This window comes from Lemur catta, chromosome 2 (assembly GCF_020740605.2).
Source record: "Lemur catta isolate mLemCat1 chromosome 2, mLemCat1.pri, whole genome shotgun sequence".
Lineage (NCBI taxonomy): Eukaryota > Metazoa > Chordata > Mammalia > Primates > Lemuridae > Lemur > Lemur catta.
Window position 1 is genome coordinate 15,128,459 of NC_059129.1, and position 21,792 is coordinate 15,150,250.

Here is a 21,792-nt window from a genome sequence, read left to right on the forward strand (position 1 = left end):
CCACCGTGCCCAGCCAGTAAATATTATAAAAAAGTGTCTTTTAAAAAAATTTAATTTTTTAAATTAATTAGTTTTTAAAGGCTGGTCCAGTGAAGCAGCAAAGCAACAAAGGAGTGGAGAAGGAACAAAGGAATCTGTAACTGGTTGTAATCAATTAGTCATAAACACCACTGCACTCGGACCAGCTAAAAAATGTGTCTTTAAAAAGTATACTCTCAGAATGTTAGGCAAATAAATACTTTTAGCTAGAGATAAAATTTTCAATGATAACAGCAGATTAGTACCTTAATAATTTCTTTCAGATCATTTAGGCAAAGGTGAAGGTGATGTATTCAGTAAAGCTGTGTCATTGCCTCAAAAGTGACTCTAGTGACAATGCAGGTACTGGTATCAAGGATGCATGTGAGAATGAAAAAGAATAAGAGTATTTCTAAATTAGGCTATTTTAATAGGTATTATATTACTTTTAGTATGTATGTGAAAATAAAGTATTATAAATAACATAAAAAGTACATTGCATATTAGTATACTAAGTTAGTTAAAATTTACTCTTACTATGTAAACATTATTAACACATTGACTGCCACACTAGAAAAAAAAATTTTTTTTCCTTCGGGCCACCATGTTTTATTATGAAAATATAATAAAAACTTTGGAAAAAAATGATCCTTTCTAATTTAATGAAAAATGAAATTTACTTCTATTCATTTAATACACATTTTTAGAATTAACTTGTCAATATTAATTGTAACAATAAGAACATCAACATGTAAGATTTTCACAAACCAACTGCAGGGTTTTGCCCAGGTTCTGCCTCACAAGGCCTTGGGCTCAAAACTAGCTTGATTTAAATACATCTCATGTGGCAGTTAATGTGTTAAATATTCTAGTTGGATAATAATTAGTTCTTATTTCCAAAAGTGACCTTAATAGAACAGGAAAAAAAGAATATTCCAAGCAGAATGTATCAAAATAAATATTTATTGACATTTGAAGCTTTATATACACCTTAAAAAACAAATGTCTAAATGTGGGAATTACAAAAATCAACTTAAAAACCTTTTCCCCAACTAAGCATTTCCCCACTGAACACTGAAGATCAGTGGTGCCACCACCATCAGAAGAAAAATAAGTCCGTCGGGATGTATACAGTAATTATTATAAATGTCATGCAGACATTCTCCTTTATGCTTCCAACTCCAAAAAATACTCAGAAGACAAATATACCCAGAGAATTGTGTTTCCATCTTACCCTAACTTACGAGTAGCGGTATACAAATATATTTCCGTCTTTTTGTCCAGCCAGCAAATGAGAATCTGTACCTGACCATTTCACGAAAGACCAATTTTGGTCAGGGATAGGTGGAAGGAGAGCAGTGCAATGACCAAGAAGTAAGTCCCAAATGGCAATTGCTCCAGAAGTCAAGACTGCTGCTGCACAATGATCTTTCACGTCACCTTCCAGGAACCTGGTATCAAACAGAGAAGAAACAATTCAGATCACATATCCAGAAAATAATTGTTCCCCCCGGGACACAAATCTGATTTTTTTAAAATAGGCCAAAACCATGTTTCCCTAAGGATGAACAGAAACAAAAATCCCTGTAACTATGAATGGCTACATTTGCAATCCTAGAGGACTATTGGCTAGTGTGTTACAGTTCTGGACAGAATCACATGTCCTGTCCCTGCCTATCTCTCTGATGCATCTTGTACCACTCGAAGGCTAGCTCGCAGTGGCCCTCCTTCCATTCTTCACACGAGCCAGACTCCCTCTCACCTCAGTGTCTTTGCTCTTGCTAGTCTCTCTCCCTGGCAGGATCTAACTGCAGTTCTTAGCATGGCCGGGTCCTTTTCATCATTCAGGCCCATCACCTTCACAGAAAGGTCACATCTAATCCACTATCTGAAGAGTGCACACGAATACTGTATTCTGTTCCCTTCTCTATGACATTATCTGTTTTTATCTTCATAGCACTTTCCACTATGTGAGATTATCCTATTTCTGTATTTGTCGGGTCTCTCCCCCCTAAAAATGTAAGCATGATGAAGCAGAAACCTAGTTGTCTTAAGACAGGAGCTCTGCGGTCAGCTACCTGGGTTTACATTTTAACTCTACAATGTAAGAGCTGTGCAGCCCTGGGCAAGTTATTTAACTTCATCAGTAAAACAGGGAGGATGATGACAGCACCTACTTCACAGGACTGTTGTGAGGCTGAAGGAAATAGTTCATTCAAAAAAAGTTTAGCGTAGTACCTGGCACACAGGAAGTGCTCAATAGATATTAACTATAAGTATTTAATATCACTCTGCTGTATCGCTGGCACTTTGCAGAGTAGCTGGTGTACAGTCAGCTCTCAAAGAATGTTATCTGAATGAACTGAACAATATTTTTATACCTGGCTCCCAACTTTGTGCACCTAACTCCTAACTCATCTTTGGAAACTCCATAAAGTTTTCTTTGACAGTTTCTCCCCAATACTCCACTGTTAATTAAAGTGCCCCTCCACCCTTGTGCTCCTAAACAGTGTAAGCCTCATGCATGGCACTTTGTGCACTGACCACTAGTCACTAGTTTTCTCTCCTAACTTCCACGAAATTAGAAATAGTAGGGCTAAATGTTTGTGCCCCCCAAAATTCACCTGTTGAAACTTTATCCCCAACATGATGATACTAGGAGGTGGGGCCTTTGGGAGACGATTAGGTCATGAGGGCTGAATCTGCGAATGGGATTAGTGCCCTTATAAAAGAGGCCCCAGAGAGCTGCCTTGCCCCTTCTACGCTGTGAGGGCACAGCTAGAAGTTCCATCTATGAACCAGGAAATGAGCCCTCACCAGACACCAAATCTGCCAGTGCCCTGACATTGCACTTCCCAGCCTGTAAAACTGTGAGAAGTGAACTTCGGTTGTTTATAAACTATCCAGCCTACAGTATTTTGTAGCAGCCTGAACAGACTAAGACATCTTCCTACAGGAATGGCACCAAACAGGCTTGGAAGGTTTGCTGAACAAATGCATTTGAAAAGTGACAATGAAAATGCTTGACCAAGCAGTTATCTTTATCTTCAATTTCTAGGCCAATGACTACAGTTCTCTCTCCATATCCAAGAAAGCAAGTTCTATATGTAAGTACACACTACAGATAATAGTTCTGAGATTCTTGTTAAGAACATCTGCAGAAGCACCACAGCTGGCTAAGTGCACAGGGACAGAGAATGTCTTTTAGAACGTGTATTAATCAAGTAAGCTTTGTACAAGGTCCAAAGAAACATGCACTGTAACTATCAAGGTGCCTTATTCTTGTGAGGTTTTAAAGCCAGACTTTGTGATCTTGATTTCTAAGTCTATTTTCAATCTTTGCTTCTAATTTTAAACATTGTGGTAGTACATGCCTATAGTCCCAGCTATTCAGGAGGCTGAGGCAGGAGGATCATTTGAGCCCAGGAGTTTGGGGTTGCAGTGAGCTATGATGATACCACTGCACTCTAACCAGGGTGACAGATGGACTCTGTCTCATTAAAAAAAAAAAAAAGGCAGTCTTTACAAATTACATGTTCAGAGGTTACTTGGTTGACCTAACAATATCAGCACTACTTCAAAACTCTATATAGCTCAGAAAACTCTTGGCATGCCAATAACTGTGTCAGTGGCATCAGTCAATAGATAAATAAATATTTATCAATAAATACATATCAACTGCCTGCATGATGGAGGCACAGTGAGATTTCAAAGTGAAGACATCTTCCTAAAGTACATTTAAAACTTCTTGAGTTTTAGTTTAGATAGAACATAGCTTGTAAGTTTTTTGAGGTGAACATTCATTACTGTTTGTATTTAAAACGTTTTCCTAATGGGAAAATACAGGGCTTGAATACACGTTAAAAAAACCTATCTAATCCCATTTCCATCAGGATGTAGGGAATCTGGGGGTCCACTAAACTTCATTTTACTTCTTAACATTTTTTTGTGCTCTGTAGTGTTTTCCTGTTTTCCATTCATCTAAGTGACACAAAGATATCTAGTTTTTGTATTTGCACGGTGCCTTTCAAAATGTCACACCCACTGAATAGCAGTCACCCACGCACTTGCCTTCCAGCCTGCCCCTGAGGAAGACAGTACAGCATCACACCCACATTCAGGGTCGTCTTAGGGTTAATCACAATCAGCTGAAACACAGGACTTCCCAAGGACTCACTCTCTTTGGCACAAGGATGACTCAGAACAACAAATAGGAGCCCCTAATTTAGGAGAAAAATTAATAATCAAATAGACAGTCAAGAGTATGTTGGGAAAAAGAAAGGGTTGGCAGACTCAAAACCAAAGAATCACAGGAATGATCAATAGGCTCTTTAAGTATCCAAGATTTAGTCATTGTCTTCATTGTTGTTGTTGTTGTTTTTTTGTTTTTGTTTTCAGGCAAGGGTGAAATTCTAACCAGCTGGACTTCTGGCTTCTCTAGCATAAGGTTCTCAATGTTTTTCTCAGTCAATCTTGTCGGGCATGAATCTAGCTGACTCATCAATTTCCTTCACCTTAGTTATCTTAGATACTACTACATTTCATGCCATTCATTTGGGGAAAATTTGGCATAGAAAAAGAGGACACATAAACACATGCAGGGAGTCTTCAAATTAGAAACACTCATTTGTAAGCCAGTTTTGGAAAATTCAGAACATTTTCCCATAAAAACAATCTTGTAAGTGGTGACTGGATTCTTGGGCACCCAGACACTGCTACTTTCCACTAAGAGTAGGGGTGAAAAAAAAAGATACCATATCTATAATTGTTTCTGTGGGAAAATGTGTTAAAGATATCTCCCAGCTTTAAAATTACAGGCTCTAATAATAATATTAGTATATGTGTGTATGCATACATGCATACATATGTAGATGTATGTTATACATTGAGAGTATTTCTCTTTGGAGGTAAGATGGGGAAAATTAAACTATATGGCCATTTTATAATCAGTAGCATTCATTTTCTACTTCATACATATCTAAAATGATTGAATTTATCAATGAAAATGAATTACTTTTGTGTTTAGAGAACAATTGAGAATTTTAAAATGTTAAGTGCTATACACTTAACAAGGGGTTACAAACTATAGCCCATAGGACAAATCCAGCCCAACGATTATTTTCGTATGGTCCATGAGCTGAGAATGTTTTTCACATTTTGAAATGGTTGGAAAGAAATCAGAATAACAACATTTTGTAACATGTGAAAATTATATGAAATTCAAGTTTTAGTATCCATAAAGTTTTATTAGAACACAGCCACATGCATTGTTTACATATTGTCTATGGCTGATTTTACACAAAAATGGCAAAGTGGAGTGTTTACAACAGAAACCATATGGCCAGCAGAGCTACAAACATTTGCTGTCTGGTCCTTTATGGAAAAAGTTAACCAATCCCTGCACTAAACAATAGTGCAATAAATAATAAACTATTATTTCTGAAGGTTGGCTTTATGGGGGACTTTTACTTACTATCTTACACATTTCTGTGTTAAATGTTTTAATATCAAACGCATATCAATGTTGTAATATAAAAGATATGAAATTATTTAAATGCATAATAGATAAATTTTAGAGACGAATTCAACCCTCTTATTTAAAGGATGGAAAAAGTTAGGCTCAAGATTATATGACAGATTATCTAAGATCATACAGCTTCTGAGTTCAATTCCACAGTTCCTGCTAGGCTAGGGCAAGATGCACTCTTTGCATTCAGAGCCTCTGGGTGCCTGATAGTCTCAAAGTTATCACTGATACTAAGCAAGTCAGTCTCTACACAAGTGCTGAGCCTGCTGCTGCTGCCTCTGCCTGTGGCTTCAATGGTGGATACTCAAGTAGTTATTTCTCAGTCCTGGACAACTTCCTTCAACCTGTTCAGATGTCAAAACTAGACTGTAAGCCAAGACTATTAGCACAACAGTTAAGTACCTGTTTTGTTTCTATGTGAGAACACTAAAGCTTAAGAGAAAAACATGTCTAGGACCATTTAGTCCTCTCTAGGGCTACACATACACATCCTAAATCATTTATGGCAATGTGGCTGCGAATCAAGTCTTATAATAATAATGGCCATCATATTTATCAGTACAAATTCACAGCTAGAAGTAAATGCTTGCCTTCAAGTCATACAGCCAGAAAATTTCCCAAGCAATTATAATACATTGTACCATCACTTATTTTCATCCATAAATTTCAAGAAAGAACAAACACTGCTATCCAATTTTGAAAAAATAGGCAACAGGAAGGGTCTGTTAATTACTATTAACAACTTATTGTTCTTACTTAGGGAGACCAATAGTATTAATAACACCCAAAGTAAACACAAAGTGGTCCCAGCCAATAGTTACTTACCATTTCTGAATAGGCTTTGTGACAGACTGAAGCTTGGTAAGAATCATCAATGTGCATCTTTTTCAGGAGTTGACCAGTTTTTAAATTCCTTGGATACCAAAAATAAATAAGCCAATCACATTCTTCTAGCAAACTGGTTTTCACATAATATTCTCTTATCCTAAAAGATGAGACCTTATCCTCATCTTTTAGGAGGTGACCAAGGGAACACTAAGGGACACACTATCTTAGTTTTGTTTAGTCACAGATTTAGCTAAAAGTAGCTCTATGGCGTAACTCTGCCAATAGTTTAATTTGATAGTTTTAGCCTTAGGTTGAATCTGCTATGCCATTAGGGGAAAGTCTCTCCAAATTCTATGAGAAAAGTTTTCCATTATCTCATTAAACTAGTACAACCTCTGTGGAAAGGAATATGCAGGTACCTCAAAGAGCTAAAAGTAGAACTACCATTTGATCCAGCAATCCCATTACTGGGCATCTACCCCAAAGGAAGATCTGCACTCGAATGTTTATAGCAGCACAATTCACAATTTCAAAGATGTGGAAACAACCCAAGTGCCCATCAATACATGAGTAGATTAACAAAATGTGGTATATGTATACTATAGAGTACTACTCAGCCACAAAAAACAATGACGATCTAGCACCTCTTATATTATCCTGGATAGAGCTGGAGCCTATTCTACTACTAAGTGAAGTATCACAAGAATGGAAAAATAAGCACCACATGTACTCACCATCAAATGGGTAGTCATTGATCAACATTTATGTGCACGTATAGTGGTAACATTCATCAGGTATCAGGCAGGTGGGGGGGTGAGGAGGGGATAAATATATTCACACCTAATGGGTGCTGTGCCCACTGTCTGGGGAATGGACATGCTTGAAGCTCTGACTCAGGCGGGGCAAAGGCAATATATATAACCTAAACATTTGTACCCCCATAATATGCTGAAATAAAAAAAAAAGAAAGAAAAGAGGTGGGAGGGGACTTCTCAACTTGGTTTCCCTCTCACAAATTTGTTAATTTGGTTCCCATTACCATACTTTTTTTTTTTCTGTATAAATACAGTGATATGTTGCAAAAACTGGATTCTGTTAGGTTCCTCTAAAGAATATTCATTTTGTTTGTTTTAGTAAACAGTTAACTTGGCTGAACTCAAACTCCAAATGCTGAAATCCATCCCAGTTTAGTTCTTTCAGTCTTACCTGGGCTGCTTGGAGTCTGCCCTTGCACATGTAGTTTAAACAGTTAGCCAGATATTTAAACAAAGCTTATATCCAGAATTTAAGTTTCCTTCTTTGGCTCTCTCCTTTTTGGGATTTTTCTCCCTCACTTTCTAGTTGCCGTCATTACCCTGAACTCTGTCCTTTGGTCCTCTAAGCCAGTAGGACAGAAGGTCTTCTGTTAGGCTTTTAGTCACCCAGTGGGCAGACCAGGGCCTGCCTTCTGGCTTAAAGTCGTAAGAATGGGAAACTTGCCTAGTGCCATTTCCTTCTTCTAACTGTAGAAACCCCTCCAGTATCTTTCTTCTTTTGCTTGCTCTCTGGTGCCTTCAGATAGTTGTTTTTCATATTTTGTCCAGAGCTGATAGTTATTTGAGGGAAGAGAGTAGGTCTGATAGAAGCTACTCAGCCACTAACCAGAAGAAAAAAAAACTGGACCATTTTGACAACAATATTTCATTTATTTTAAAATACTCTACTCAGACTGACCTTTTTCACAATGCCTGAATTAATATGATGTTCTTGCTAAGACAAGTATATAGCATCTGACACTGAAAAAACAAGACACAATCATATTTACATATACTCTCTCATCTACTCTTCACAACAACACTGTAAAATTAGAGATATATCCTCGTACTACAGAGGGGGAAACTAAGGACCTACGGGGAAAGCTTACCAAATAACAATGTTGTTCATGACAGTAGTACCAAGCAGAGCTTCCTGCATCCCTTGGACCTCAGCAAAAGTAAGTATAGTTTCCTCAGGGGGCATCAAAAACTGTTTTTCTTTGTTTCTGCGTTTAAAACAGTATTAAAAATCAGTACTTTGCACCAAAGCAGTTTCTAAGCAGCCCTTCTACACATTAATGAACTATGCATAACAAAAACTAACCTAACACCAGGAAAAAATTTAAACCAGAAGATGTGCTACAATGAACATATGTTACTTTTCTATTATCTACTTGGATATGGCATTATCCTTATTTCCTTCCTCTTGATCTTCTCAACCAAGTCCTGGTCATTTTATCATCTCATCTCTCACAGATCTGTCTGCTTCTTGTCATCCCCACTAACATATTTCTAATTTAAACAATTAGCTGTCTCTTGCCTAGATTACCACAATAGGTCATGACTAAATAAGACACACAATGTCTCTGCCCTCTGTCATTAGAAAAGACAGATAAATAATAATGAAGTATAACAAGTCTATGACAGGATGCTATCAGTTCAGTTTTCAACAGAATGAATGTGAGGTGTCTGCAAGATGTCTAATAAATACACATTCTGGTCTAGAGCTCAAGAAGAGCTCACAGCTGGAAATGTATGTTTGCAAGTAGTCAGCATCTAGATGGTCACTGAAGCCATGGACACCAAGTGTGTGGAATGAGGAAAGGATCTATGAACTTGAGGTGCTTCTAATATTTAAGAAATACGCAGAGATTTCAAAGAAATCTACAGAAAGAACAAACTACATTTGCTGAGCTTCTCCACTCCATTAACTTCTTCCCCACCATGTCTGGCTTCCACCTCTCTAACCAGCATCTACGTGACAACCTTGTGTTGAAGCCATGCCTGCTGTATTACACATATAGCACAGAAAAACAATATCCTAATAATCCAACTTTCTCTGAAACCTGTGATAAAATCATTCTTTATCCAACAGTTAAAATCAACCAATGCTTTTCTTACCCTCCATCTTCTGCAAATGTCATGATTTCCACTTGTTGATCACAAAGGGTCCCACTGCTATTAACTAGCCTCCTCTTTGTTAGGCCAAGCACAGCTTTTATATTTCCAGATTTCAGTAGTACTTGCTTTTCACTTCCATCATCAGGGCAACAAAATAATGCCCTAAATCAAATATAAGGAAAAATGAGGAGAAGTTAGGAATAAGCCTTTAATATTAAAGGACCAGGTTAGATTTTAAATGTAAATGATTTTTTTTAAAAATCTCTCTTTAGACCTAAATTCATATTCTTCCAAGTCTCAAGGTTAGGTTATCATCCGCACTCAAAACAAGCTGATGGAGACAAAGATAAAGGAGGGAAAAAAATCTCTCCTTGGGAATTACATACCTGATTTCTCTGATTTCCAAATTTCCCAAAGCTACACACACAAGATTACAAACATCAGGCACTGGAACTATTTGTAATACTGGAACCTAAATAAAACAAAGCAGCCAAAAATTATACTTGGTTGTTTCATTTTTAATTAATTTAAAATTTTAAATTAAATTTAAATTTTAAATTTTCTAAAATTTATCACATTCTTTTGTATTTTCACTGTACCAGCATAGTTTCCAACATTTGAACAAATGTGAGAAGGCTCAGAAAACACCTTCTTTTTATAAACTGTAAATCCAAATAAGCTATATGCATAACAGTGTTTACTTAGCATTTATTTAACATACTATACTAACAATAGGGGAATAATTAAGTAAATTCTGGCATGTGAATGAAGAAAACATTATGCAGCCATTTAAAATTATGTTTGGTCACTAAGCCAGCAAAGCACAGAGCTAGAACTTGTGGATATAATGGAGAATGAGAATAAAGCATAAATAAGTATGAAGACTATGTAGAAACAAAAAAAAATGTTTATATGGTGAGAAAAGACAGATCTAAAGCTATTAAGCATACTAGGCTTGCAACCATGTAAGTATATTCATGAAGACTGACAAATACTAGAAGGAAATACATATAGAAAAGAAGCAGAAATAAAGTTTTGATGAAAGGCAAAGAATACTGATATGAGCAAGTTTGGAAGTCAGAAGAGAAAAAATTCCAAGCTTCTCCAACAGGTCTGGTGTAAAACCATTTCTAGATAAACCTGTGATAAAGCAAACAAAGCACAATGTTAACGACACAGTCTAGATGGTGGATACCTGGAGGCTCCCTGCACAACTTTTTCTGTATGTTTGAAAATTTTCATAATAAAATGTTGGGGGGGGGGACCTCATCTCTAGTTCTGCCTTGCATGGTAATGGAACCCCACTGTGGTGAGCTGCCCACCTACATTATCATGCAAATGACTGCAAAGATCTCTCTCAGCTCTAAGATTCCCACTTACCTCTGTGAAGTGCCAGGTATAAATGTTTTTCCATTGCCAAGCATCCAGAGGTTTCCAAAGAGAAACTACATATTCACAAGCAGTTATAATACATGGCTCTTTAAGACCAGCTCTTTCCCACCACATGGCACTCACATCCACAGAACAGGAACCTGAAGGATTCTGACACAAAATGGCAACAACAAAAAAGAATGAGATGAAATACTAGGTCATTGAAATATTTTTCTTTTTTTTTTCTATTTCACATTTTCTATGTAATTCTCCCCCAACACTCCCTGGCTCTGTTTCCTGGTGATGAGATAGATAAGTAAAATTAAAGTTTTATGCAGGTCAAAAGAGTGAGCTTTTTTTTTTTTGAGACACAGTCTCACTTTGTTGCCCAGGCTAGAGTGCAGTGGCATCATCATAGCTTACTGCAACCTTAAAATCCTGGACTCAAGGGATCCTTCTGCCTCAGCTTTCCGAGTAGCTGGGACTATAGGTACACACCACCACGTCCAGCTAATTTTCCTATTTTTTGTAAAGACAAAAAGTCTCCCTATGTTGCCCAGGCTGGTCTCGAATTCCTGGCTTCAAGTGATCCTCCCACCTCAGCCTCCCAAAGTGCTAGGATTACAGGCCTGAGCCCCTGTGCCTGGCCCAAAAGAAACAGCTTTGTGGTTCTTAGGAAACTAAAAAAAAAATTGCCTATACATACTTACATCATGAAATATTAAAAAATGTATAGCTCCAGAATGGAATAAATTCTGATTTAATCACAAAAAGATAGCTTGTAAGAACTTATCCATTTGAAAATTAAGCACCCTGATGAACCACTCATGCATTGAGGAGGAAAAAACACTGAAACATCATACATTATACTTAATCTCCAATTATGACAAGGAGAGCACTGTGTATCCAAACCCACAGAGCATGGCCAAAGTGGTATTTCCAAGAAAAATCATAATCACAAAGGCATTTAGCAGAAAACAAAGAAAGATTAAAATAAAGTAAGCATACAGCTTAGGAAGTAAAAGAACAAAATAAGAACAATGAAAAACAAGGATTAGTAATTATAATTATTATAAATACAGAAATAAATGAGCTACGAAATTAAAAAAAAAACAATTAATAATCAATACAACCAAAAGCTGGTTTTTGGTTTTTTTTTTTTGGCAGACCAACAGAATGGACAAATCTCTTAAGTCTGATATAGGAAAAAAAACTTTAGAGATGTGGAAATGGGGAAGAGAGGGTTAACTGCATATACACAGATTAAAAAATCTATAATAATATTAATGAAATAGTTGATTCCTTACGAAACTAAGTTATTAAAATTGACTCAAGAATAGTTTTGAAACAGAGCATAGGTATTACTGTATTATTACATATCTTTTATAGAAAAGGAATCTGGGGCTCAGAGGTTACATAATTTGTCCCAGGTGACACAGCCAGTAAGTAATTGGCAGAAACATTTTAGATGGATTTGAAGCTCCTTCCTCCACACCAGTACTTTTCAAGAGGAAGAGCTTTTGCACCCCTATTCTCACTCCCACCCCCAGGACATTTCATAATGTCTTGAGACATTTTATCACACAGCATAAAAAAGATTACCATTCACTCTATCAAAATGTAAACCTGCTACTTATTTTCTCATAAAGTGAAAGTGAAATCACCATAATTGATTCTTCTAGAAACATTACACCATTTGGGTAGAAAAAACATGAATGACTCAGGTTTCACTCTTTCTGTCAAAATGCCTGACTTAAATTCAGACAAGAAGTTGAGTTATTTACCATAAGTTGTTCTTGGCAGTAGCTTGACATACAAATAAACTTCAGAAGAGCTCAAAATATAGAGGTAAAGATTGTGGAAAAACAAAGAATTCAAATCTGTTTTTCTGAATCTGTTTACCAATTTATTTAATAGTATTAAATAAATAAGAAGCCATATGATTGAATTCTTTTCAATTTTCTTATCAATTCATTAAATTTTTCACATGTAACACACAAGACACACTATATGGGAATATTCTGACCTTTAACTTTGAAACCAATTGTAGGCTGCCTGGGTTTAAGCTATCACAAGCAGGAAGATCTGCTATTTCAGTCTGCGGAAACAAAAGTCACACCATTAATCTACACTTTATGTATGATGCCTGCCTGCATCACTCACTCATCAGATGTCTACTTCATATGTTTTTATTTCCTCTGGTAACAGCAGCAAAGCTCCAAATGCAACTGTTTCATTGAAGGCAAAGAGAACAGAATCCCCAATATTTAAAAGAAATGTCTTTTAATTACCCATAATTTCCCCAGATTGAGTTTAATGTTTACAAGATAGTCATATCAAAGAAACATGTTAAAATACTCTTAAACACCAAGGGCCCAATACATAAGGAAGTCATGTTGTCCATTTTCACTAAGACATTTCACTCCTTCAGAGAAAATTTCACAAAGGAAAACGATTGTACCTGTTCAATGGAATGTTTACATAACTCCTGGCATGTATTTCCACAGAGTTGATTTTCTTTGAAAGTGAATGACTCAACAGGTAGAGGTGTTGTTTGGGGGCCACAGTCACAGTTACAGGCAGGTTGTCTTTGCCTACCCAACACATGCAGGCTGGTATCCAGTTTTGGTGGGCTGGTTGAACTGTCGAATTGTTTACTATCACCAGCAAGACTGACTGTGTCTTTCAGGAGAGAAAGTTGGGGTGTAGAACAAGTTTGTCCAACACTCTCTGTAGACACTTTCTCATAGCATGCTTGGGAGCCGAAAGCTGGAGTAGTACCTAAAATAGGGAAAGCAGGTGAACACATGTCTGCAGTAGGTCTGTCACTTTCATCGGGTGCCACAGTATTTAAGGGAGTGAAAAGTAATATGGATGAAGAGAGGCCTTTATTTGTAGGCTGGCTTTTTAGGTCTGATATTTTAGGATGTGATTTTCCTGGTAGAACAGTCAGTTCCTCTTCCAAGTCTTCTATTTCTGTGTCTATTTGTTTAGAAATCAGTTCCTCTGCAACAGTAACACAATTTTCCTCCTTAAGATGCCTCTCTTCATAAATACTTGATTCAAAATGTTCCATCAGTCTTTCTGAGCAGGACTTCAGTTTTTCAAGCTTAAGAGGCCCAAAGTCTTCATCAGGTAACTGAAAGTCTGTGATATTGAGAGAAGATGACAGTTGCTTTAAACTCAGCATTTTCTTTTTATGAAAAGGAACATTGAAAGCATCATTGTCCAAAGCTAAATAAGCATTATCACTGGAAGACAGGAAGTCTTCTTTTTGACGATGACCTTCCTTCCCTAAAATAGAAAAATGAGCAGCAACAATAGTAAAAAAAGAAAACCACAAAAGAGACATTAATACACAACAAAGAATGAGCTTCTAAATTCAAATATCGTAGAAAAAGTTCATTACTTTTCCTATGCAGGACTTTGAAACCTGGGTAAAGGGTCCGACGATGGTCATAGGTTGGTGGTTAACTAAGTTATCTTTCTGTACTACCCAAAAGAGTGTATTGCTGTCATCATTAACTGGGAGAAGGAAGACTAGGGTCAAGTCCCAGCTCAATCACTGATTTCCTGTGTAACCTTAGACAATTCGATTCAGTCCATTTTCCCTCTTCTCATCCCTCTTAAGGGAACTGGACTGAAAATCTCTCAATCTCTGCCCACCTTGAGAACTGTGATTCCACCAAGCTGCCAGAGTACAGTCTACAAAATGCTGGCTCCTCTCACTAAAGAAAACTCAGTCCTCTTTTCAAGCAAAGAGTAATTTACTGCTTTTATTGTGAATGGAATCCTGTAACATTCAAAATGTAGTTGTATCCAACTGATGAATGGATAAACAAACTGTGGTACAAACACATGATGGAATGACAGAATATTATTCAGCCATAAAAAGGAAGGAAGTGCTGATACATGTTACAACATGGATGTATCTTGAAAACATTATGCTAAGTGAAAGCAGCCAGATACAAAAGGTCACATATTGTATAATTCCATTTATATGAAATACTCAGAATAGGTAAATTATAAATCCATAGAGACAGAATGCAGATTGGTGGCTGCCTGGAGCTAGGGTGGACTGGGATGAGGAAATGGGGAAGCAGTTGCTTAATGGGTATGGAGTTTAGGGGGAAATAGAAATGTTTTAAAACTAGATAGAAGTGGTAGTTGCACATTATAAATGTACTATTAATAAATGCCACTGAATTGTTCACTTAACTTAAAATGGTTAATCCTGTTATGGGAATGTCATCTCAAGAAAAACTAAATGTAGCTTCTGCTTACTAAAATTACAACAGACTATTTCAAAGTACTATATAAAAAGAAACTTTCTAGATTATTACTGGATTGCCTACTTTGTGATTCCTTTGTATTCTTGTTGACTTAAAAAAGGATGACAAAGCCATGACTATTATTTTTAAATTAATCAATCATAGCTCATAGACCAAAGTCTGTGTCTAGTGGCACAGAGCAGGCTGCTGCCTATTTTTTCTTCCTGCTGCCTATTTTTGTACATAAAGTTTTACTGAAACACAGTCACATTTATACATTGTCTTTGGCTGCTTTTGCACCAGTTTTTTCTTTTCTTTTCTTGTTTTTTGGACACAGGGTCTTACTTTGTTATCCAGGCTGGAGTACAGCACTCCAATCATAGCTCACTGCAGGCCTGAACTCTTGTGCTCAAGCAATCCTCCCACCTCAGCCTGATTCTCCCACCTCAGCCTCCTGAGTAGCTGAGACTGTAGGTGCATACCACCGTGCCTGGGTAATTTTTATATTTTTTTGGTAGAAAAAAAAGCTTGTCTCAAACTACTGGCCTCAAGCAATCCTCCCACCTTGGTCTCCCAATGTGCTGGCATTACAGGTGTGAGCCATGGTGCCTGGCAGCACCACAGTTGAGTAGTTGAGACAGAGCACAAAGACTTGATACCCTTTTTACAGCCACAATGAGTTATCCAGTTCTTGTGCTCAGTTTATCAGATATGATTAAATCCTGAGCAAGTGAATGGAAAGTCAGTTAATGTGCTTTTGCTGTAACACACACTCCCTTTTACTTCAAAAACATGTTGTATATTAGATATAAATAAAGCTTCTACCCATGGATAAAAATTGTGCTGTACCTGAATAAATATTAATATTAGGTAAACACCCAATACATTTTCCTTTTCAGTATTCATTTTTAACCACATTAGTGAACTCTGGCACCGTACTGCAATGTTTAAATAATTAAATTAATTAAAGTCACTTTAATCTCCCTGTGCCTTAGTTTCCTCATCTATAAAGGGAGGATTCTACCTCATGTAGGATTGCCGTGATGATTCAATTCATCTGACAGCATTCAGAAAGTACAAGGCACAAGTTAAGTATGAGCTATCATCATCATCATCATCATCAAAGACATTTTGATTTACCTTGAACTTTCTTCTTACCATGAATAATCATTGTTTTGTTCTGATATTTGTGCAAGATGACTTCCTCCCCAGAACTGTTAATGTCCAATGTGTCAGAAATTGGCAAAAGTCGTTCATGATGATCTAATGCCGAGATGCAGAGTGACTTTCTTTTTCCTCTGTGTCTTCTGCCAGTTAGCTGGCTAACTGCCTTCCTAGAGAAATCATTATCTTCAGTGGGCCCAGTGGCAGACTTGACTTCAGTTAATGAGAGAAATTTCTGAGGACTTCTTAAACTTGGTTGTCCTGTATATGTGTCAGACAACCTAATTTCACTTTGGTCAGTTTTCTCATTGGAAAGGTGTAAATTTTCACTTGCTTTCTTATTTTTATTTTTAGACTCTTTTTTCCTGACACCCAAGTGACTTTGAATTACAGCCTCCAGAGCTACTTTTCTCTGGCAATTTGACATACGTCGTGTTGTTCTAACATAATATTCTGCAGGAAACAGAAGGCCTTCAAGCATTGTGCAAGAATGTATTTCATTTTCGGTAGAAACAGGAGAGACTGCTTCTAGGCTAGGTCTCTTAGATTGACCTAGAGCCGCATTTTCCTGAAGACATTCATTTCTACCATCGAGAGCATTACTGGGAGATTGTAAAGATGTCTCTGTATGATTTTGTTCTTTTAAGTTTTGGTTTTCATTTGCTGATAAGTTATTGTAAGTGACTTCATTTATAGAACATGAATTATCTGCCTCTAAATTATGACTTCTAGCTAGTTGGCCACTTGCACTTATAGCTTTATTTACTATTGGGTTGTCTGTAAATACAGTCATTTTTTTGCCTTGTGCCTCTAAGTTTACAGATGAAGCAAAGCTAATGTTTTTTAAGCCCTGAGTAATAAGTTCACAGTTACCTTTAGGAGACATATGTTCAAGGTACTGACTATTACTGCTATCTGATGAAGTAAGCAAAGGAATCGTAGTCTCCTTGGGGAAATTAGTTCTTCTTAGGAGTGCATCAACACTTTCTGGTTTGGCAGTTGGTGGAATTAATACACCCTCTCCATCAGGTTCTGTAACTGGTCCTGGACAATCTGGAAGTTCAGACTTGGGAGGACTTGAAAGGTGAGTTCTTATTTCAGTTACTGGTGCCTTAGGATTTTTGCTACAGATTTCTCCCTGTAGTGTTTTTTCAGAGAATATGAGTGAATCAGTGTCAAAGACACATTCTCTCTCCTGTGAAATAAATGTTCTCTTCTGCAGCTTCTTGCTCCTCCCTGGCATCTTACTCTGCCTTTTCTTATCCTCAGGACCACTAGCTCTGTGGGGAAGATGTTCTTGGATGTCATCTGTTCTTTGTATAAGTAATCCTTCTGGGCTATATCCAGGATTAAAGGACCCAGGCTCAACATCAAGTGTGATAGGTGTCTTTTCTCCAGTTTTTTCATCAAAATGGGTGTTGATTTGTAACTTGCCACAAAGAGACACTTCATTTTTAGGTTCTGAGGAGGAAAAAAAAGTGTGTAACTAATATTTTCCTTTTAAAATGAAACAAAAAGTATTCCACATTTATTTTTAAAGATTATATATTAATATAAATACTACCAAACATTTATTTAAGGATCAATGACATTTCATTTGGGCAGATCAAGGTTTAAGTTTTTAAAACAGTAATAAACTATAAAATTTTATAAGCAATGTAAACAAATAGATCTATGCCTTAAAAAGTTTTTTAAATTAAAAGATCCATACTTTATCACAATCATCTTTTCTCTTAATTTTTTAATCTCACCTAATTTTTTATCTCATGTATTTTTTGTTTTTTGGCTCAAGTAATTTAATATCACTCCTTTCTCAATAGCCCCAATTTTATGGTTATAAATTACTTGAATTTTAACACCAGAAATGACCTTTTTTTTTTTTCTGACAGAGTCTTACTCTGTTGCCTGTGCTAGAGCTCAGGGGCATTATCATAGCTCACTGCAACCTCAAATTCCTGGGTTCAAGTGATCCTCCCACCTCAGCCTCCCAAGTAGCTAGGATTACAGGTGCTCACCACCATGCTCAGCTATTAATACTTTTTCTAGTTTTTGCAGAGAAGAAGTCTCCCTATGTTGCCCAGGCTGGTCTCAAACTCTTGGCCTCAAGTGATCCTCCTGCCTTGGCCTCCCAAAGTGCTAGTATTATATGTGTGAGCCCAGCCATAAATGACCATTGTTTTTTGGAGTATTTCCATCCACACTCTTTAGTCTGTTCATATATAGATACTTAAATTTTCTTTCTTTCTTTTTAAAATTTATTTATTATTTTAGAGACAGGGTCTTGCTCCGTCATCCAGGCTGGAGTACAATGATGTGATCATAGCTCACTGCAACCTCAAACTCCCAGGCAAGCAATCCTCCTGCCTCAGCCTCCTGTAGGCATGCACCACCACATCTGGCGAATTAAAAAAATTTTTTTGTAGAGCTGGGGTCTTGCTATGTTGCCCAGGCTGGTCTTAAACTCCCAACTTCAAGCATCCTCCTGCCTTGGCCTCCCAAAGTGCTAGGATTATAGGCATGAGCCACTGTGCCTGTCTAAATTTTTTTTTAATCATCTTTCCAATATTTAAATAATAAATATAATTTCTAAAAGCTGAGAGGGAAAAAGAGCAACTAAATAAACAATCCAACTGAAAGCATAGCTTACTGAGTGGATTTTATGGCATATGGACTTTATGTTAAGTAAAAAGAGTCTATTACTAGTCCTTATCTTCAGTCTGTGAGAAAAAGAACAGCAGCCAAATATATCTCGGAAATGAATAATAAAGCAAGCGTAAGTGAATGGGCTAGCTTTACCTAAGTGGTTTAGGTGTGGTGAGATTTCCTGCTGGGGCAAGCAATCTTGTTCTTCTACTGTTTTCTTAATAGTATTCTTAACCTTTTCAGCTCTTTGTGCACGCTAAAGAAAACAAAAGAAGCTCAAGAAGTAAATTTTCTTTAAAGCTTCATTATTGTCAAGAACTGTTTTTACATAGTTTGTACTGTAACACCTTAATGTGACAATTCACTTACCTGAAGGCGGGCTAGTGTCTTGCTGTATTCCCTTTTCAAGAACGCTAATTTTTCCTTCAACTGGAAGAAGAAAAACACCAACAATACTGAGCAAGTCGAAAGGTAGAGTCAGAGGGAAGGGATGCAGTGACTACCAGACATGAATTCGCGGTGCTCAGAGGGGTCCCTCAGCAAGATGCAGTGAAGGGAATAGCACTGGCCCATTCTGACCTACTTTCAGGTCTCAAAAAGCACCAAGCTTTTTTTTTTTAAGTCACTAAGTCAGCAACATGCACCAAGCTCTTTACTATCTCAGGACCTTTCAACAACTGTTCTTATCACCTGGAGCATTTCCTCCCTTTGCTAATTCCTACTGATTCCTCAAGCCTTAGCTTAGATTTTTATTTTGTTAGGGTAGACCTCTAGGTCCTTTTCTAAATCTTGTTTAGACACTCTACCCCTGCTCTATGCTTCCCTTATCACAGTACTTACCACACTACGTTATTTATTTCTCTGTTTCTCCCCATCACCCTAAGATCCTCAAAGGTAGCAGGAGCTGTCATTCTCAGTCATTCAACAAATGAATCTCTTATCTGTCATTTAATGGTCCAGGTATCTCTAGCATCTGGAACAATAACTAACACCCACTGTGTGTCAATTTCATTCCAGATGCCAGTGATGGAGTGGTCAGGGCAATGTACATACAGTAAGGGATACAGATAATAAACAAGAAAACAAACAGGTGATTTTACAGGGTTATAAATACCTAGATAAACAGGGTGATACGAGAGAATTACTAGCCTACTGATGGGACTACTTTAGCTAGAGTGGTCAGGAAGGCATTTCTGAGGACTGCCATTTGAGCCTAGACCTGAAGGAGGAAAGAGCTAGCTTTTATAGAGGGACAGGTATCCCAGGCAGAGAGAACCACAAATGTAAAAGCTCCATAGTGCAATGGGCTAAGTGTATTTGAGGAACACACAGAAGGCCAGTGAAGTTGGTGCCGTCACTGCTGAATTCCCAGACAGACACACAGCAGGCATTCAACAAAGATTTATTAAATAAATAAATGAACTGGGCTGAGTCAAACTACTGTTCTCTGAAAGTTTAGATTCCCTTTGTTTTCTGTGGTTCAAAGGATTCTCTTAGCAGCAAAGCCATCCCTGTTTTCTCTGCTTTCTAGGAACCTGTTAGAGGCACTCATCCTTCAGCTAATAAAGCATCACCAAGATTTCTATCCTCAGAACCTACCTTAAAAAAACCCTACTAACTGCAAAACATGCTAATAGACAACGGAGTGACTTTTTCTTAATTACTTTATTTTTCTCTTTCCAGCATTCTGTTTACCACAGCACTTGTAGTACTAAAGGAGTCACCTCTGTCTTTCCTCATTCTCAAATACAAACAATAAAAATAGCTGATACTTTTATAATGTGCCTCAGTTGGTGCTAGGGACTTTTCTAAGTGACTTCTATCTATTCGCTAATTTAACACTCACAATAACCCTAATATGTAGATTTTATTATTAATATTATCATCCCTATTTTATACATAAGCAAACTGAAACAAGGATTTGTTTCAAAGCAATGTGTCTAAAATCATGCAGTTCATAAATGACATGATTCAAACCCCAAGTAGTAGGATTCTAGAGTCCCCTTAACCCTTACACTTGCCTGCTTCCTACCAAACTTATCGATATCTGAGAATTACCTTGTTTACTTGTAAATGATCTTTCTCCCGCCAACCAGAAGGTAAGATTGATAATTTAATGTGAATGAGTTTAACACAGTTTAGCACAGCAAGCACAAGATACATTCAAGTTAACATCAGCACAAGCTGGAAACGACCTAAAAGTCTATTAGCAGAATAATATGAAAACAAACGAGGGCACTTTCAAACTACAGAATACGATATGGAACTTTTTTTTTTAAAGCAGGGTAAACACGTCCCGACACGGATGTTAAACGTGGAGAAGAAAAACAAAGTTGCAGAACCATGCTGATCATACCATTTATGAACATTCTCCTCTCCAAAAAATACATACAGTATTACTTTTTGGTGGTTAGGGATACACTTCTCCCCCACCACAGACACACAAAAACACACGAAAAGATCTGGAAGTACCAAACTGTTAGATGATTTACTTGAGGGGATGGGGTGAAAGGAAGATTGAGAGTGTGGGAGGAGGAAAAAAGTGTCAAAGGGAACTTCACCCATAAAGTTTTACATTTTGTATTTATGCATTGCTACTGTAATAAAAATTTGTTCTTTCAACGCCGCCACGTGAGCACCGCGCTAGTTTTCTATACTTTCATTTCTGTGCCCCTTCGGCCCTGAGAGGAGGGTAGCTGAGAGGATACTGCTGCCCTCAGACGGCCGAGGAAACAAAGTCAGGCTTAAAAACCTGGGAAACCGGGGTCAGAGTCCTGCGTCCACCCTCCCCGCACCCCCAGGCACCTTTTCCTTCTCTTCACAGCTGAGGGGCTTCCCGGGAGGCTCGTCCATCGGGCAGGCGGCCGAACGAAAAGAGTAGCCGTCGCCGGCCCCAGCTCTGCGGGTTCCGGGACCCAGCTGGCCCTAGACCCGGGAGGCACCCCGAAATGGAACGGCGGACCGGGGAGCCCCTCCGCGCGCAACCAGCTACCTCAAGCAGAGCAGGCGCGCCCTAAGCCCTGGCCAATTACATCCACCGCTTGGCCTGCGCATG

At 37.7% G+C, this 21,792-nt stretch overlaps 1 protein-coding gene across 5 annotated transcripts; it reads right to left on the reverse strand.

Moving 5' to 3' along the window:
• Positions 1-958: 958 nt before the first annotated feature.
• PALB2 (partner and localizer of BRCA2) lies at positions 959-21,787 on the reverse strand. 5 transcript variants are annotated; one of them, XM_045542795.1, is made up of 13 exons: positions 21,543-21,787; positions 19,107-19,166; positions 18,891-18,993; positions 16,071-17,555; positions 13,121-13,953; positions 12,686-12,757; positions 10,669-10,830; positions 9,675-9,760; positions 9,289-9,450; positions 8,277-8,393; positions 6,371-6,458; positions 4,090-4,238; positions 959-1,469 (listed from the first exon to the last, which is right to left on the reverse strand). In XM_045542795.1, the coding sequence occupies exons 1-13, from the start codon at positions 21,588-21,590 to the stop codon at positions 1,259-1,261; spliced, it is 3,576 nt and encodes a 1,191-aa protein (XP_045398751.1). In that variant the 5' UTR covers positions 21,591-21,787; the 3' UTR covers positions 959-1,258. The 5 variants fall into 5 exon arrangements, with proteins under 5 accessions (XP_045398751.1, XP_045398752.1, XP_045398753.1 ...); XM_045542796.1 differs by having other exon boundaries at positions 16,089-17,555; positions 21,543-21,754; XM_045542797.1 differs by lacking the exon at positions 12,686-12,757 and having other exon boundaries at positions 21,543-21,754.
• Positions 21,788-21,792: the final 5 nt, after the last annotated feature.

Bases quoted from the DNA above. Each gene is read 5' to 3' on its own strand.
- PALB2 (XM_045542795.1), bottom strand. From the start codon at position 21,590: ATGGACGAGCCTCCCGGGAAGCCCCTCAGCTGTGAAGAGAAGGAAAAG. The intron at 8,394-9,288 runs GTAAGAAAAGCA...TTTTAAACGCAG, and splicing joins ACATTTGCAGAAGATGGAGG to AAACAAAGAAAAACAGTTTT. The intron at 1,470-4,089 runs GCAAGTGCGTGG...GTTTGATACCAG, and splicing joins CCTCAGGGGCAGGCTGGAAG to GTTCCTGGAAGGTGACGTGA.